The sequence below is a fragment of the Panthera pardus genome, unplaced genomic scaffold (genome assembly GCF_024362965.1).
Source record: "Panthera pardus isolate Hobbes unplaced genomic scaffold, ASM2436296v1 HiC_scaffold_13, whole genome shotgun sequence".
NCBI classification, from domain to species: Eukaryota; Metazoa; Chordata; class Mammalia; order Carnivora; family Felidae; genus Panthera; species Panthera pardus.
In genome coordinates, this window is record NW_026526688.1 from 163,600,260 (window position 1) to 163,619,362 (window position 19,103).

At 41.8% G+C, this 19,103-nt stretch overlaps 1 protein-coding gene and 1 pseudogene across 2 annotated transcripts in view; both read right to left on the reverse strand.

Annotated features, from left to right (window-relative positions):
• DCUN1D4 (defective in cullin neddylation 1 domain containing 4) overlaps positions 1-5,206 on the reverse strand; it is an 83,174-nt gene extending 77,968 nt beyond the window's left edge. For both annotated transcript variants that reach the window (XM_053901590.1, XM_019412269.2), the window contains exons 1-2: positions 5,138-5,206; positions 4,883-4,943 (exon numbers count right to left, since the gene is read on the reverse strand). In XM_053901590.1, coding sequence (XP_053757565.1) covers positions 4,883-4,943; positions 5,138-5,143 — 67 coding nt within the window. In that variant the 5' untranslated portion in view covers positions 5,144-5,206. The remainder of the gene's footprint in view (positions 1-4,882; positions 4,944-5,137) is intronic.
• Positions 5,207-16,360: 11,154 nt separating this feature from the next.
• Positions 16,361-16,822, reverse strand: LOC109275532 (40S ribosomal protein S15a-like; annotated as a pseudogene).
• Positions 16,823-19,103: the final 2,281 nt, after the last annotated feature.

Genomic DNA, 19,103 nt, shown 5'->3' on the forward strand with positions numbered 1-19,103 from the left:
AAGAGATGGAACTTTTTCGAACCAACTCTGCACTGGGCATTTTTAGACATGGCAGAACTTTTGACATTTTTTTCTGAAGCAAGACATAGGCTTAATCCAGATGGCCTGGATTAAAAACCCATCGGCTCCGCCACTTGAGAAGACAAATTATTTTGGGGCACCTGGGTGGCTCAGTCAGTTAAGTGTCAGACTTCAGCTCAGGTCATGAGCTCATGGTTTGTGGGTTCGAGCCCCGTGTCAGGCTCTGTGCTGACAGCTCAAAGCCTGGAGCCTGCTTCGGAATCCGTGTTTCCCTCTCTACCGCTCCCTGCCCCGTGCTCTCTCTCTCTGTCTCTCAGAAACAAATAAGCATTTAAAAAAAAAAATTTTTTTTAAAGAAGACAAATTATTTCACCTCTCTCTGTGTCTTAGTTTCCTCATCTGCAAAAGAGTGAGAATAACATGAACCACCTCATAGTTATGTTGTGAGAAATAAGCAAATGAATAAGTACAAGGAAAGCATATGAAAGTACCTGGCTCAATACCTGTTAGTTGCAGTACTCATCATACTCTTGAATAAACCCTTCCCCTTCACATCCACCTTGTCATCCCAGATCCTTCTTTTCCTCTAAGCTGTCTCTAACTCCACAGTCACTATGTTTCATTAAGTTGGCTTCCTTTCTCCTTTCTAGAGTTTACAGTGAACACTGAGTTGGGATACAAAAGCCTCCTTCTTCACCAAGACATGTCACCAGTGTGAAATTAACCTAGTTTGAAACTGACATGTGAGACTTTACACAATAAAGAAGAAAATGGGGACCCCATATCAATGCTGCGTCATTCAAACTTTTTGAAAACTAGCTTAATGAAAATTGATTGATACTGGAAGTTCAGATGTACATAGGAAATTTCTAAACAATTAAACAAATTGTAGCAAATTACAGGGGATTCTACATAAATAGAAGCATATATTGTGTTCCCATAGTGAATCATTTCTCTTCCTTGTCCTTTGAAGTAATATTACCCTTCTCTGAGTGCCACAGTTACTGGCATAAAAGACTTTGAATCTGCTATACCAGAGGCAAAATGTCTTTAAATATTACCCTTGAGCCAGCCTGGAATAAGATGCAGACCCTACCGCTTTAACCCTTGAACAGGAATTAAACTTGTCTGGGCCTCAATTCCTCCGTCTATAAAAATGGGAGTAATATCTTCCAGAGATAAATATGATAAAATATGTGAAAGCATTTATAAAAGTAGGAAAGGGAAGCAGAAATAAATGCATGAGCACCAATTATGTGATGCATCCACATTTTTCTTTGTGAACCTCATGCAGTCTTGTGAGGTACAGTTGGTTGGCTAATTTTTATGCTTGGGGCTATTTCAAGCAAAAATGAGTCTGTGTTTTTAAGTTATCTAGAAAATCCTGGTTTCCTTCTTTATGGAGCTGCCATTTTAGGGATCTCTCAGAAAAGCTAAGAATTTTCCAATTCTGATGAGATTTGACATCAGTATTTCAATTTCATTTTTTTTTTTTTTGCCTCTCCTGGATATAGAGAAAAAATTTCATTTATTTTTAAAACTATTTCCAATTTCCACGATTTCTTGACACATGACTACATGACTATTAGGGTAGCATTAATAAGCTTTTTTTTTTTTCTTTGCTAATCTTTTTCTCCAGCCCAACTATACAATGCTTCAACTGGCACTTTTTTTTTTTTTAATTTTACCCAGGGCCTTTTATTTTACAGAAATCACACCTGCCTAGGGAGTTAACAGAGTATTTGAACAAAAATGTATTCATTACCACATGTTCTTTTCTGAATTGGGTATTTTCACCTTATTCGCACAGAGCTAATCAAGTCCTAATGATGTTGCCTTAAATTAGATCTCAGAAGGTATAATTTTCCAGTGGAATCTAAACAATGCATGACGTTTATAGTGACTTTCATGAATATAGCATTGCTTCAGTTACTCCAGCTAGCAGGGTTTGGGCAGAAAGAATAACCATTTTACTTGTACAATGGCTTCTGTGCTGTCAGGCTCTTCGTTTCTCCTCGCCTTTTCTAGCCTGCTTCCATGAATACAATGTCTTTTTAACATCCCTCTCAGGGCAGTACAGGAGGCCCCATCCATCTCCAGACGTCGGTGGCTGCCGAGCATCTCATTATGGCAAAGTGGAGCATTCTGGGAGAGTGGATGGAGCCGGCAGGCAGCAGTAGGAAGTGGGGGAGGGAAGAGGAAGACAGGAGCTGAGGAAAATATATGCTCACTTCCTTGGTGATAACATGTTATGGAAGTAAGAACTTCCTGTTCTAGAAAGGAAGAGGATGTAGGGTGTCAAAACACCTGTGACTAAGCAGATTCCAGCTCCTATAACCCGGTTACATCTTCCTCAGCTACTGCAAGTCTCCTGACACTCATACCCAAACCCCCCAAGAAGAACCCCCCGACAACAGAAGCCATGTTGTGGGAAGAAAGCAATGAATCCAAGTATTTAAGAAAAATATCTGTGGTTCCAAAATAGAAAAAGAATTTGGAGGCGTGCATGTACACACACACACACACACACACACAGGCACACATACACACACGTACAAATCGCTAATTTATCCAATTGAAAAATATTTTCTTCCAACTAACCTGAATGCTTATTACACTTCACTTTGTTACACTGCCTTCGTCCAAGTAGGTTAAAGCAAATGCCCCCAACAGTTTGGGAGTCACAGACCCCTTTAGGAAGCATTGAAAATGATGACTCTGTCAAAGGCCTGAAACCCACCTATGCCCACCCCATCACCCCCCTAAATTAAGAATTCCTAGATTAGACATTCATTTGAGTTTATACTTCCTTTTTAAAACCCAGGCACTTTAGGGATTAGTCAGTGGCTATGAGTAATTTGTTGATGAGAGAGGAGTTCCACACTACCCTCCCGAGTCTGGCTGACCTCTGAGCCTGCACTCAAGTAGGGGGACCTGAACAGTTTCAGGCTGTGGAGTCGTGGGAGAGAAGGGAAGGCTTGGCTTGGGACAGGGGGCAGCATTTTCAAGACGGTATGGAGATATTGGACTATTGGACAAAGAGCAAGAGGAGGTGCCCAAGATTTCTGTTTCTAAATTTTGCTCCCCTCCAGTTCCAAACGAGGTTGCAGTCAAAACTGCTTTTTCTGCAGCCACCCACACTCGGACTTGGGGTCCTCCCCAGTGCACAGGGGACCTTTTGCCTTCCCTCTCATCTAATTGTTTCACCCTCTCATCCATTCCCTGACCCCAGGCCCTGATCAGCCCCACTGCGCCCCGGGTCTCCCAGCTGCCCTGCCCCACCCCCACAGTCTGGTCAATTTACTGGGGAAGTCTGACCTTGAACCCCTGCCACTGCTCTGTTTCATTCTGCATCCCTCCACCTCCCAATCACGTATTCTGGCTTCAAAGCTCTAACACCACCACCGTAGTCTGTTCTAAACCTCCATTCAAATTTATAACTATAGCTTTGGGACACATTTCAGATTCGCAGATGATAGACCGGCGGATATAAATACTGTATTGGCAAACACTTAAGCACCACTCACTTGGCACCAGGCACTGTTCTAGTGTTCCTGTCAACCCATGTAATCCTCTCGACAATCCCAAGAAGTACAAACTTTCGTTAGACTCATTTTACAGGTGAGGCGACTAAGGCACAGATAGGTGAAGGATCTTCCCCAAAGTCATACAGCTAGTAAATGGCTGAACTGGGAGAAATTAAACCCGAGCAGACTGGCTCCAGATCCGTATTTTCAATCACTTTGCTATATTGCTTCTTTGCATAGCATTGTACAGATGGCTGTGTGCCCACCCTCTCCACCCCTCCCCCAACACACAGCCCAAAGTCCTCTGTTGCGGACGCTGTACCTATTTTTCCAGCAACAGTAGGCAGTCACACCTAGCATAGCTCTAGGGGGCTGGGGCAAATGTCCTGTGTTCTCACTGCCCATCATCAGTGGCAACATGAAACATGGTTTTCCCAGTTCCAGGGTATGGAAATTTATTCTCTTCCTTGTTTTTGTTTTTTTTTAATTTTTTCTAATATTTACTTATTTTTGAGAGCGATAGAGAGAGCGAGCCTGGGAGGGGCAGAGAGAGAAACGGAGACGCAGAATCCAAATCAGGCTCCAGGCTCTGAGCTGTCAGCACAGAGCCTGACGCGGGGCTCGAACTCATGGGCTGTGAGATCATGACCTGAGCCGAAGTCAAGACGCTTAACTGACTGAGGCACCCAGGTGTCCTTATTCTCTTCCTTGTTAAACCTATTTGGGGACCTGGTAACAGGACTACATGTTGGGGTCTGTAAGAGTAGGGCCAAAAGTAGCAGAATATTGTCACGGGCAATTCGACTTTAAAGGGTTGCCAAAACTGTGCCTCTTGCCCCTGCCTCCCTCTTGACCTTGCTGAGCCTTCTCTCCCTTTTCCGGCTCCCCTTCCAGCAGTCCAGGGCCCCGTTGTGGTGCCTGGTGGCTGGCCCTCCAGGACAGAGGGCGCCCATTTTCAGGATGAGGTCCGCCCTTAGTGAGTAAGGAGAAACCTCTTTGTTCCCTTATAGGAGCAGGATTGAAGAAGCCAGACTTGAGTTTAAACAACATCCTGGAGGGCAGACACAGAGGGGTTGCCTGAAGAAGTGGAAGGAGAATAGGCCGGTCCTGAGAGGTTATTGCACTCTGCGGTCGCAGGAAGGGAGTTAGGGCCCATTCCTCCTGCTGGTTTTTGCATCAGGCAATGGAGACACTTCTTTCTTCCCTCTGAGTCACTCTGCCACTATTGGAGCCCAAGACACAAGGGCACCGTGTAGACCCCAGGGCGACCAGCCTGCTTTCACACACCCTAGAGGCGCTTGTATTCGGGACCTATTTTGATGATTAAAACTTACCTGTCCAATGTCTCATTCCCTCAGCTCCTTGTGCATGACTGGCTTGCTGTTCTCGGATAAGCTAGTTCAGGGGAAACATAGATGTGTTAAGATAGTACCCCTTGCAAAGATATTTACATTTGAAAAAAAAAAAAAAAGACTCCCGACAAACACCAATAACATACTTCCCACAGCCAGCCTCCCACCCCAGGTCTGCCCACGTCTGTCTCTCCTTTACAGCTCCTCCCCAGCCTTTCCCACTCAGCACAGGTTCACCTCCATTAAGCCTTCCTTGACTGAGGCTGCCCACAGTCATGTCTTTTTCCACTTAGTACCTTCAGCACTAGAATGGAACTTGGAAGGAGTGAACGGAACCAGAACAAAAGGGAACAGAACGTTGGATGAGCTGGGCACAATCCCTCATCTCACAGGTGAGGAAGCACAGACGCAGAAGTGACTGGTCAGACACTGCCCAAGGCAGGCCAATGGCTGGGTGGGGACACTTGGATGCTTTTCTGCCCGGCCTGCCCCTCTTTTGCTTCTTTTGGGGAACTACTCACCCCACCATTCATCAAACAGAGTTATGATAGCCAATCAGCATGCCTCCCACTCCCAGTGAGCACATGATCTCTTGCTAGCTCATTCATTTATTTATGAAATGACCAATATCAATGGCCTTCCATGTGCCGGACACTGCTGGGCTCTAGAAATTACACGTTGAGCAAAAACAGACCCAATTGCTGCCCTCATGGAGCTTATGAGATTTCAAAGGAGGCATACCTTAAATAATCATGCAAGCAATGTAAAATTGTGTTTGTTTTTTTTTAGAGAGAGAGAGAGCATGTGCGGTACAGGGAGAGAGAGAATCTTAAGCAGGCTCCATTCTCAGCGTGGAGGCTGATACGGGAGTCCATCTCACAGCCCTGAGATCACAACCTGAGCCAAAATCAAGAGTCGGATGCTTGACCAACTAAGCCACCCAGGCCTTCCTAAAATTGCTATTTTAACAAGTAATAAGGAGAAAAAGTACACAGTTGTTTTTTAAGTTTATTCATTTACAGAAAATGAATGGGAGAAGGACAGAGAGAGAGGGAGGGAGAGAGAATCCCAAGCAGAAGTCAAGTGCTGACAGCATAGAGCCTGATGCAGGGCTGCAACCCATGAACCGTGAGCTGAAATCAAGAGTCCGAAGCTTAACCGACTGAGCCACCCAGGTGCCCCTCAAGAGCTTACAATAGGGGAGCTGGCTCAGCTACTCTGCACAGGTATATAGTTTGTGCACTGCACAATGGGGCACAGCCATGGGGGCAGAGGGCTGGAATACCACTTAAACAGCCTGCTCACCAACCCATGGGGCTTGGTGTGAAGCTGTGTTTGCTCAGAGGAAAGGGTACTTTGTTCTTGACACACTGGGCACTGTCCACCCAAAAGGGTCATCATTTTCTAGTTTGTCCCAGAGGCTCAAAGAGACCAGCCAGGACTCTGGGTGTGATTCAGTAAGAGAAATGAGTGGAAAGAGGACAGGTTGCCCCGAGGAGGCAACTGGAGACACATGAATGATGGGTAGTAAATAAACTAAGTGGAAAGGAAGAGCTTTCCAGACACAGGGAACAGCCCTTGCAGTGACTTCGTCATGATGGCTATCTAGTTCCTAGTTCTAGTCACTTCTGAGTCTTAGCTGATGCCTCGCCTTTCCAGGGCCTTGCTCTCATAACATCACATTTTCTATTTACAGTTCAAATTTAGTTTCTGTCACGTGCAACTGGAGAGCCCCAGCTCATAGAGCAAAGCTGCTCCAGCTCTCCCTCCTCCCAAGACTGTTGGGCCTCCTCCCTCGGCCACGCCCCCATCCCTCCATGTCAGAAACCTCTACTCTCTAAGACTGCCTCATCTTCAGAGCAGGAACTCTGTCTTTGATGATCTAGTATTGTCTCCAGCATGTAATGGAAACTCAGTATAATATCAAGACTTGAGTCACTCTTAATGGTGGTCATTCTGTCCACTGTGACTGGATGAAGTGAGTATTAGAGTACAGAGTAGCTTTTCTGTGTGTCTCTCGTTGCCACCAGTTCGCCTGTGATTTCTACTGGGCCTAAGTGTATGCAGACTCCAACTTATGCTTATGTTAATAGATGGCTCTGGTTTGTCTAGAATTTGGCTGTGGAGGGCTGGTGGGATTGATTTCATAAGCAAGAGTCAGCAGCTTTTATTCTGTCTCTGCATGCTGAGTGCTAGTGGGCTGCCTTTCAGGTGAAGCATTTTCTAGATCTGACATAGCTGGATGTTAAATATGCCTAACGCCCTGTTTAGGGGTGTCAGGCAACTTGAAATCCTCTGTCGTTTTGTCAGCCGAGAACAGTCTGCTTTCCCATTGGTCTTTGTATTATTCCCAAATTAAGGACAGTCCTTCTTTTGGGTATATCCTTCCCCTTTAATTCCAGGGCCTGAAGAATTTCAGCTGCATGCAATATCTCATGCCACTGTGGCTATTAGCTTTGTTAAAGGAGCTGGTATTTGAGGTTTTGTGAGACTCGAGTCCCCTTTTAATAAGCCAAGTTCTATTGGCTTGAGATGCAGGCTGTCCTATGGAGGCTGCTGAATAAGCCAACATTTGGAAATAAGATTCATAGAATTAGGTTCCTTTTCTTCCCTGTATCTCAAGATCCAAGAGACTCTGCCATTCTTTTCTCAATTCATCAGACACGAAGGGAAACACAAAGATGATGCATCCATCAGATCCTTTCCATACTTCCTTCACCACAACTCCCACGCCAACAAGGCTATTGAAGCCAGGTAGAAGGGTTATGAAAACATAATGCATCCAGACTTTGGAAAGGCAGCCAAGGCTTGAACATTGGCTCTTCGGCTCAACATGGGACACATTATTTGAACTCTCTGTGCAATATTCCTTTATTTTCAAAATGAGCATGACAGAACTGTTGTGAGGACTCAAACAGATGAGACGTGTGGTAGACAGAGTAATGACACCCCAAACATGTCCACACCCTCATCCGGGAAACCTGTGAATATGTTACTTAACATGGCAAAAGGGACTTTGTACGTATGATTAAGAATTCTGAGATGGGGAGATTATCCTGGATTCTCCCGGTGGGCCCTCTGTAATCACAAGGATCCTTACAAGTGAAAGAGAGAGGCAGGAGGGTCAGAGTCAGAGAAGGAGATGTGATGAGGTCGGAGCGAAGCAGCTGCTGGGAAGCGCCAAGGAATCCTGGCGTCTTTTAGAAGCTAGAAAAGGCAAGTAAGTGAATTCCTTCCAGGAGGAACACAGCCTGACAACACCCTGACTTTACAGCCCCATGAGACTCATTTTGTACTTCTGATTCAAGAACTATAATAAGTATGTGTGTTTTAAACCACTACATTTATGGCATTTTGTTACAGCAGCCATAGGAAACTAATACAACAGTATGTAAAGTATTTACCTGCTAACATACCATAAATCGTGGCTGTTACTATTATTTTTATTTCCTTTAATCAGATTTCTTTTGTTGTAAATGATAGAAATTCAATCAATGTAGCCAAGACCAAAAAAAGGGTGGAGAGGGGAATTTTTTGGCTCAGATAATCAAAAAAAGGCAAAGCAAGTGTAATAATAGAAGCAAATTTATTTATTGAATGCTGGTCCTGGCACTGAGAGGAGGGCCATGGTGGCTGACCTAGGGCCACATATGAAAAGTAGAGGCTCCTATCCAGGACTTCACCTCTTAAGAAAATGGTGCAGAGGTCCAAGAGTGAATTAGAGATGGTTTCTTGACTGCAGGAAGGTTGAGGGTCCAGGGGCAGAGAATTCAAGAGTAGCAGGGTCTAACACGAGCCGGAAGTCCAAAGCACAAAACTTCTACGGCAGGATCTAAATCATGCTCTACCCTCCTTGGCTCTCACTTCAGCCAGGTTTTTCAAACTTCCCATGCATTCTGTGAGCGTCCCAAAGCCTTCCCATGAATTCCTCATCTGTGTAATTTAACCAGAGTCGTTGCATTGTATACGATTGAGAATCCTGCCAAGCTTAGCAGAGATAGTCCAGCCTCAGGGGGCCACTGGATCCGGGAACTAGAACTCAACAGGACACTCTTCCCATGGTTCTCAACTTGGTAGGGTGCATTCTTTTACAGTTGGGGTCACTTCTTAAAACGTGTGATCTTAGGACAGAACTCTGGCAGGGCCTGACTCACATGATCATACCAAAGCCTATCAGTATGACAGGAAATGGAATGGAATTGGCCAGCCCTGAATCATAAACTGTCTTCTGAGGCCAGGGGTATTGGATACTATGATATGAAGCCCCAAAAGAACAACATGAAGTTAGTAAGGGGTAGTTTTCTAAGATAGTGTGAGTGTTCTTTCCAGAAGAATAGAGGGAAGGAATGCTAAGCAAGGCTTTTTTTTTTCCAGAAATGTCTACTTCATAATTATTATTTTGTAATTTTATGAGAATTTATGTGTTTATTTAAACAATACTTGTTTAGCATTTACTATGTGCCAGGACTGTGCTGAACTCTGGGGATACAACGATTAACAAAACATAAAAATTCATGTTCGGCTATTCAAGGGACCTCAAATAGCCAAAGCAATCTTGAAAAATATGAATAAGGTTGGATGATACACATTTCCCAATTTCAGAACTTACTACAAAGCTACAGTAGTCAAGACGATGTGGTACGGACATAGTGATAGACATATAGATCAATAGAATAGAATTGAGAGTGCATAAATTAAAATTCTGAGGATTAATATTTAAGTGATTTTCAATAAGGGTGCCAAGACAATTCAATGGAGAAAGGATAGTCTTTTCAACAGTGGTGCTGGGTGTCCACAGGCAAAAGGATTAACTTGGACTGCTCCCTCATACCATATACAGTAATGAACTCAAAATGAATCATGGGCCTAAATGGAAGAGATAAAACTATAGAACTCTTATAAGAAAACATAGGCATAAATCATTGTGAACTTGAATTAGACAATGCTTTCTTAGATAAGACACCAATAGCACAAGCAACAAAAGAAAAATACAGATAAATTGGACTTCATCAAAGCCAAAAACTTTTGTGCTACTAAGGACACCATCATGAAAATAAAAAGACAATCCACAGAATGGGAGAAAATATTTTCAAATTATTTATCTAGTAAGGGACTTGTATCTGGCCAACATAAAGAACTCTCATACCTTTAAAAAGATTATCTGTACTCTGAAAACTATAAAACACTGATGAAAGAAATTGAAGAAGACACATAGAAATGGAGAAACATTCCATGTTCATGGACTGGGAGAACAAATATTGTTAAAATGTCTGTACAACCCAAAGCAATCTACACATTTAATGCAATCCCTACAGCATTAATGCAATTCCAATAGCATTTTTCACAGAGCTGAAACAAACAATCCTAAAATGTGTATGGAACCACCAAAGACCCCAAAGAGCCAAAGCAACCTTGAAAAAGAAGAGCAAAGCTGAAAGCATCACAATTCCAGACTTCAGCTTATATTACAAAGCTGTAGTGATCAAAACAGTATGGTGCCAGCACAAAAATAGATACATATATCAATAGAACAGAATAGAAAACCCAGAAATGAACCCACAACTATATGGTCAATTGATCTTCAACAAAGCAGGAGAGAATACCCAATGGGGAAAGAATCTCTTCAACAAATGGTATTGGGAAAACTGGACAGCAGAATGCAAATGAAACCGGATCACTTTTGTACACCGAAAACAAAAATAAATTCAAATGGATTAAAGACCTAAATGTGAGACCTGAGACCATAAAAACCCTAGAGGAGAACACAGGCAGTAACCTCTTTGACATTGGCTATAGCAAATTCCTACTAAATACGTGTCCTGAGGGGGCACTTGGGTGGATCAGTGGGTTAAGTGTCCAACATTGGCTCAGGTCATGATCTTATGGTTCTTGAGTTCAAGCCCCACATCAGGCTGTGTACTGACAATGCGGAGACTGCTTAGGATTCTCTCCCCCTCTGTCTCTGTCCCTCCCCCACTCACACTTTCTCTCTCTCTCTCTCAAAATAAATAATAAATAAATAAATATCCTAAAGCAAGGGAAACAAAAGTAAAAATAAACTATTGGGACTTCATCAAATTAAAAAACTTCTGCACAGCCAAGGAACAAATCAACAAAAATAAAAGGCAACATACAGAATGAGAGAATATATTTGCAAATGACATATCTGATATCCAAAATATATAAACAACTTATCAAACTCAATACCCAAAAAACAAATAATCCAGTGAAGAAACGGACAGAAAACATGAATAGGCACTTTGCCAAAGAAGACATCCAGATGGCCAACTGACATATGCAAAGATGCTCAACATCACTCATCATCAGGGAAATACAAATCAAAACCACAATGAGATACCACCTCACACCTGTCAAACGGCTTAAATTAACAACACAAGAAAGAACAGGTGTTGGCGAGGATGCGGAGAAAGGGGAACCCTCTTGCACCGCTGGTGGGAATGCAAACTGGTGCAGCTGCTCTGGAAAACAGTATGGAGGTTCCTCAAAAAGTTAAGAATAGAACTACCCTCTAACACAGCAATTGCACTACTAGGTATTTTCCCAAAGAATATAAAAATACTAATTGAAAGGAATACATGACTCAATGTTTAGAGCAGCATTATCTATAACAGCCAAATTATAGAAACAGCCCAAGTGTCCATTGACGGAAGAATGGATAAAGAAGATGTGATATATATATATATATATATATATATATATATATATATATATACACACAATGGAATATTACTCAGCCATAAAAAAGAATTTGTGATGATGGAGATGGAGCTAGAGTGTATTATAAGTGAAAAAAGTCAGAGAAAGACAAATACCATACAATTTCATGCCTATGTGGAATTTAAGAAACAAAATAAATGAACAAAGAAAAAAAAGAAAGAGAGAGAGGGAGAGGGAGGCAAACCAAGAAACAGACTCTTAATTACAGAGCACAAACTGATGGTTACCAGAGGGGAGGTGGGGCGGGGGTGGGTGAAATATGTTATGGGGATTAAGGGGGGCACTTGTCATGATGAGCACAGGGTGATGTATGGAAGTGTTGAATCACTATATTCTACACCTGAAGCTAATTACACTGTATATTAACCAACTGGAATTTAAATACAAACCTTAAAAAAAAGATATGTAACCCAATCAAAAAAGAGCAAAAGATCTGAATAAACATTTCTCCAAGGAAGATACACAAATACCCAATAAGAACATGAAAATGTGCCCAGCATCTTAGCTATTAGGGAAATAAAGATCAAAACCTCAATGAGGACATTTAACATTTACTAGGATGACTATATTAAAAAGACAGATAATAACAAGTCTTGGAAAAAGGCTTAGAGAACAAGTGTTGAAGAAATTACATTGCTAGTGAGAATGTAAACTTACAGCTGTTTGGAAAATAGTTTGGCAGTTCTTTAAAGGTTAAGCAGAGAATTACTCTATAACCCAGTAATTCCTCTCCTAGTTACATACCCAAGAAATATGAAAACATATATACACACAAAAACCTATATACAAATGTTCATGGCAGCATTATTCATATCCATTAACTGATGAATGGATAAATAAAATGTGAATATCTATACAATGGAATACTAGTGAGCCATGAAAAGGAATGAAGTACAGATACTCTATGGCATTAACCTTGGAAACATGCTAAGCAAAAGAAGCCAGTCACAAAAGACCATGTATTGCATAACTCCAATTTTATGAAATGTCCAGAATAGGCAAATTTATAGAGACAAAAAGTAAATTAGTCACTGCCTATGGCGGGTGGAGGGAGTGGCAGATGGCAAGAAAGAGAGTGACTGCTAATGGGCATGTATTTTGCAAGGAGAAATGAATGAAAATATTCTAAAATTGGAATGATGGTTAGACAAATCTGTGATTATACTAAAATGCATTTGTGTACCTTTTATTAATGTTTATTTATTATTGAGAAAGAGAGACAGAGTGTGAGCAGGGGGGGATGGGTAGAGAGAGAAGGAGACAGAGAATCTGAAGCAGGCTCCAGGCTCTGAACTGTCTGCACAGAGCCCATGAACTGCAAGACCATGACCTGAGCTGAAATCAGATGCCTAACTGACTGAGCCACCCAGGCACCCCCAAATTGTATACTTTGTAGGTAAATTGTGTGGCATGTGAATTATATCTCAATGTTAAAAAAAAAGAAATCCATGCCCTCATTGAGCTTGCACTCTATTGGGAGATGTTTATATATAAATAAACATAATGTTTTCAGTGTTGCTAAAGCAAATTCTAAAGCAGAATGGGGGAGAGAGAGGTCTGGAGAGTGGGCAGAGGCTGCAATTGTAACTAGAGTATTATTGAAGGCAAAGAAGATTACACATGAAGAGACCTACAGCAGATGAGGGTACAAGCCCTGGGGAGATCTGGGATAAGAGTGCTCTAGGCAGAGGAAACAGTAAGTGCAAAGGCCCTGAGGCAGGAGTATCCCAATCACATTGATGAACAGCAAGGTCAGTGTGGCTAGGGAGACTTTCTTTCTTTCTATTTTTTTTAGGGGCCCCTGGGTGGCTCAGCTGGTTGAGCGTCTGACTCTTTATTTCAGCTCAGGTCATGATCTCATGCATGGTTCGTGAGTTCAAGGCCTGCATAGAACTGTCAGTTCAGAGCCTGCTTGGGACTCTCTCTCTCTCTCTCTCCCTTTCTGTCCCTGCTGTGCACTCCCTCTCTCTCTCTCAAAATAAATGAAAGAAAGAAAGAAAGAAAGAAAGAAAGAAAGAAAGAAAGAAAGAAAGAAAAAAGAAAGACAGACCAAGTGTGGACAAGGATGTGGAGAAATTGCAACCATTCCATTTCTGGAGGGGATGTATAATGTTTCAGCCACTGGGGAAAATAGTTTGGCAGTTCCCCAAAAGGTAAACAGAATCACCATATGACCCAGCAATTCTGTTCGTAGGTAGGTGTACCCCAAACAATTGAAAACAGCTACTCAAACAAATACATGCACATGAACAGGCAGCACTATTTATAATAACAAAAAGGTGCGAACAACCCAAATATCCATGGATAGATGAGTGAACAAATTAATTTGTGGTGTATGCAGACAATGGGGTATTATTAGCCATAAAACTGAAGAACTGATCCATCCACAATGTGGATGAAACTTAGAAACTTGGAAACATGTGCTACATGAAAGAAGCCATACACAAAAGGTCACATGTTCTGTGATTTCGTTTTATGTGAAACATCCAGAATGGGTCGGTCTGTAGAGACAGACTAGATCAGCAGTTGTCAGGAGCTGGGGGTAGGAGAGAGGAGAGAGTAACTGCTTAATGGGAAAGAGTTTTACTGAGGGATGATGAAAACGTTTTGGATTAGGCAGAGGTGGTGGCTGCACAACATTGTGCCACTAACTTGCCCCTGAATTGTTCATTCTAAAATGGTTAATTTGTTGTTAATTTACCTCAATTAAAAAAAATAATAATGCATTCAAATTTAGGCCTTTTATTATATACCTCAACAAAAAAACAACAAAGCATTCAAATTTTGGCCTTTTATTATTGTCTTTAAATGTTTACTTGTTTTTGAGAGAGAGAGAGAGCAGGGGAGGGGCAGAGAGAGAGAGGGGGACAGAGGATCCAAAGTGGGCTCTGTGCTGACAGCAGGCAGCCCGATGCGGGCCTCGAGCTCACAAACCATGAGATCATGACCTGAGCTGAAGTTAGACGCTTAACCGACTGAGCCACTCGGGTACCCAGATCTTTTATTATGAATATGAAATAGCCTAGTAACATACCTGTGAAGACACCGTAATCTAAAGTGCTCTACTGTAGCAATATCGCCTCCTCCCCCCCCACCCCCCCCCCCAGCAATATCACTTCTATTTCCCTTTAATTCTCAGCTAAGTGCTTGCCACTGTGTATCACCTAGAGATGCGTGGATTGTCAGGTAGGTGTGTTCTTATAGACATACAGGTTGATTCTGCTCCCTTTTCTAGCAGCTGGCTTCTTTTGAAGGGGACCTACTCTTGATTACCTTAGTTCACTTATCAATCCTATCTTAGCAATCTCAGAGATACCTGTAGGTCTTATTTCCTTGCACTTGTTAACATCTCAAGCCTACTTTGTCTTGCCACTGTGCAAGCTCCTCAAAAGTGGAAACTGTGGACCAATTGCATCAGAATCACCTCACCCCAAATCCAGACTTACTGAGTCAAACTATCTGAGGGGTATCCCCAGAATCTGAATTTTTATTGAGCAGCCCTGCCACATGCTTTTGTGTGTAGATATTTAAGACCATTACCTCTGTTCCAGATTCCCCTTTAGTGGTTAATTTACTAATTCATTCAACCATTCATTGAGTGCCCATCCAAGCAGTTCCCTAAATACTACAGTGAAAAAAGAAATGGAAACCACAATTGGTAAAAAAAAAAAAAAACAAACAAGAAACCTGTATTTTTGATTTGCAAAATAGATCAACTGTACCAAATCATAATATGCAATATAAACTATCTAAACGCAAATTATTTTAACACTAGCTCATTCAGACCCATATATCCCAAGATAAGGCTATAGTAACAGTCACTTCACGTGGATTCATTTCTGTGTTCCAAAGACCGCAGACAGTTCTAGCAACCTGCCAGATTTACAAATTCTGTCAATCCTGACCTAACCCCAGTCCTACAAACTCTGCAAGTACTCTTCCCTAATTTTCCTCTCTGGAGACCCTACTGAGATTCCATCCAGCTCATGTTTCTCCTTGCTCACAATTTCAATAAACTCAGCTTGTATAAGCAGCAGGTGTCCATGGTGTTCTTTTTGTTGGGCTTCAACAGCAGGTACAGATATGAAATTGTTATTTTCTTCTATGAATTATTGTTTATCTCCTTTACTGTTATTTTGCATTCTGTTTTATGTGATACTATTCCTAGAATCTAAATTTAGTGTATCTGTGCATTTTCCTCCGGAGGCACATCGATCAAGACACATCCATTGGCTGCTTACTCGCTACACCTCGAGAACAGAGTATAGGAGAGTTATTTCAAGAGTTAAGTTACTGAAGCAATAACAATCCCATAGTCTTCAGCAATTTGAAATGTGTCTAGATCCTGTGGAAACGAGGGCTGTGATTCCTGAAATGTTGCCAGGGTGTCTCTCAATGTGGATTTAGTCTCCTTCATCCCATTCAGGATTTAGAGGATACATTCAATCAAGATTCCTCTTTTTCAGCCCTGGACATTTTTCTTCTATTTCTTTATTTCTTTCCCTCCAGTCTCTTCATTACTTACCTCTACACAAACGCATAAACTTCTAGACCTATCCACCATGAGTCTTAACTTTTATCCCCTCTTTAACCATTTCATTTTGTTTTGTTTTTATTTAAATTTTAGTTAACATACAGCGCAATATTGGTTTCAGGAGTAGCATTCAATGATTCATCACTTACATACAATACCCAATGCTCATCACAAGTGCTCTCCTTTTTCTTTTTTTTTTTTTTTCCAGTGAGGCATTTTATTAGTATGAATGTATTACATCCCTAGAAAAAGAATCCCAGGACTTTCCCTCCTGTGTGTTTTCGTCTTGCTTCTTCATGGTCCATGATGCCAGCTGAGGTTGTCAGTACAACGAAACCAAACTGGCGGGATGGGAGCAGATTATTCTTCCATTTTTCTAGATCTTTGAGTTGTACATCAAACCTGGGGCTGATCACTCCACACTTGTTTAACCTGCCTCTGAGGTTCACAATTTTTCCAGCTCTGTGATCATCGATGATTTCAAATTCACCAATGTAGCCATGCTTCATCATCACAGTCAGAAATCAGACGATGACTTTGGAGAATGGCCTGATAAGAACCTGGCATTTGCCTGTCTTTTCATCATTGTTTATGCCCTTGAGAGCATCTGCCAGGACATTCAGGCACACCATTATGGCAGCACGGAAAGATGGGTGATGGTGGACAATCCCCATCACCCATCTAGCCCATCTTCCACCCACCTACCTCTGTCAACCCTCAGTTTGTGCTCTATTGTTAGGAGTCTCTTGTGATTTTTTCCCTCTCTTCTCTCCCCCTACTTCTCATATGTTCATCTGTTTTGTTTCTTAAATTCTACATATGCATGAAATTATATTGTATTTGTCTTTCTCTAATTGATTTCACTTAGCATAATATAGCTCCATCCACATCATTGCAAATGACAAGGTGTCATTCTTTTGACAGCTGAGTAATATTCCATCATATATATATATATATATATATATATGCCACATCTTCTTTATGCATTCATTAGTCGATGGACATTTGGGCTCTCTCCATAGTTTGGCTACTGCTGATAGTGCTACTATAAACATTGGGGTGCATGTACCCCTTTACATCTGTATTTTTGTACCCTTTGGGTAAATACCTAATAGTCCAATTCCTGGAGCATACAGTAGTTCTGTTTTCAGTTTTTTGAGGAACCTCTGCACTGTTTTCCAGAGTGGCTGTGCCAGCCTGCATTTCCACCAACAGCGCAAATGGGTTCCCTTTTCTCCTTCCAACACCTATTGTTTCCTGTGTTGTTAATTTTAGCCATTCGGACAGGTGTGAGGTGATATCTCATTGTGGTTTTGATTTGCATTTTCCTGATGATGAGTCATGCTGAGCATCTTTTCATGTGTCTGGTAGCCAACTAGATGTCTTCTTTGGAAAAGTGTCTATTCATGTCTTCTGCCCATTTCTATTTCTGCCCATTTCTATGAGCTATTTGTTTTTTGGGTGTTGAGTTTTATAAGTACTTTATATATTTTGAATACTAACCCTTTATCAGATACATCATTTGCAAATATCTTCTCCCATTCCATAGGCCGCCTTTTAATTACTTTGATTTTTCCTTTGCTGTGCAAAAGCTTTTTATCTTGATGAAGTACCAACAGTTCATGTTTGCTTTCAGTGACGTGTCGAGTAAGAAGTTGCTCCTGCCTAGATCAAAGAGGTTGTTGCCTGTGTTCTCCTCTAGGATTTTGATGGTTTCCTTTCACATTGAGGTCTTTCATCCATTTTGAATTTATTTTTGTGTATCATATAAGAAAGTGGTCCACTTTCATTCTTCTGCATGTTGCTGTCCAGTTTTCCCAGCTCTGTTGAAGAGACTGTCTTCTTTCCATTGGATATTCTTTCCTGCTTTGTTCAAGATGAGTTGACCATATAGTTATGGGTCCAATTTCTGGGCTTTCTATTCTGTTCCACTGATTTACGTGTCTGTTTTTGTGCCAGTACCATACTGTCTTGATGAGAACAGCTTTATAATATAGCTTGAAATCCAGTAACCATTTTCATTTTGAGTTCTGGCCACACCCCTTGGGTTGATCTCCCAACACTGTAATTCAGTTGTCAGCTGTGTGCTATTTAATAACCCATTAGCAAAGGGTTGTTTTGTGGATAAAACGTCTTTGCAAATCTCCCTGAATCAGGTTCTGGCATGAGGAATTGTTACCGACTGAATGTTTATATCACCCTAAAGTCCATATGTTGAGGCCCTAACCCCCAATGCATTTGGAAGTAGGGCTTTTTTGGAAGGTAATTAGGTTTAGACGAGGTCCTGAGGATGGAGCCCCCGTGATGGGATCAGTGTCCTTACAGAAGAGAAAGAGATACCAGAGCTTGCTTTCTAACAGAGACTTTGAGAAAGCCTGAGTTGGTAAAAAGGGCCCTGACCCAGAACCCAAGAGACCTAGATTCCATTCCCAGGTCTGTGCCTCACTAGCTGTGTGATTTCAGCTGAGCCACTCACTTCCCCAAGTATCTGTGTTCTCATCCAAAAACCAAGAGGGTTAGCTAAATTAGAGGTCCTCAACATTAGGGTTGCAACATGTGACAAAAATCCAGAAATAACAGTGGCTTAAGTTAGATAGAAATATAATTGTCTACACACAAACAGACAGCCCAAGGATCTCATAATATCTCCGGCATCTTCATGGACCCAGGCTCCTTCTACCTGGTTCTCTCCTTTGGCACCCTTAACACATGCTTTCCACCACATGGTCCAAGATGGCTGCCATAGCTTTCATCTCCATGTTTCAGGCACAGAAAGGAGAAAAGGGCATGACCCCCTTTAAGGACACCTTCTGAAGTCTCATACACTCCTTCCTTTTATATCCTGGCGTCAAGAACTTGTGCCATGATCATTGTAGCTGTGAGAGAGGCTGGGAAATGTAGCCTTTTTTCTGGGTTTCCATGTGACACAGG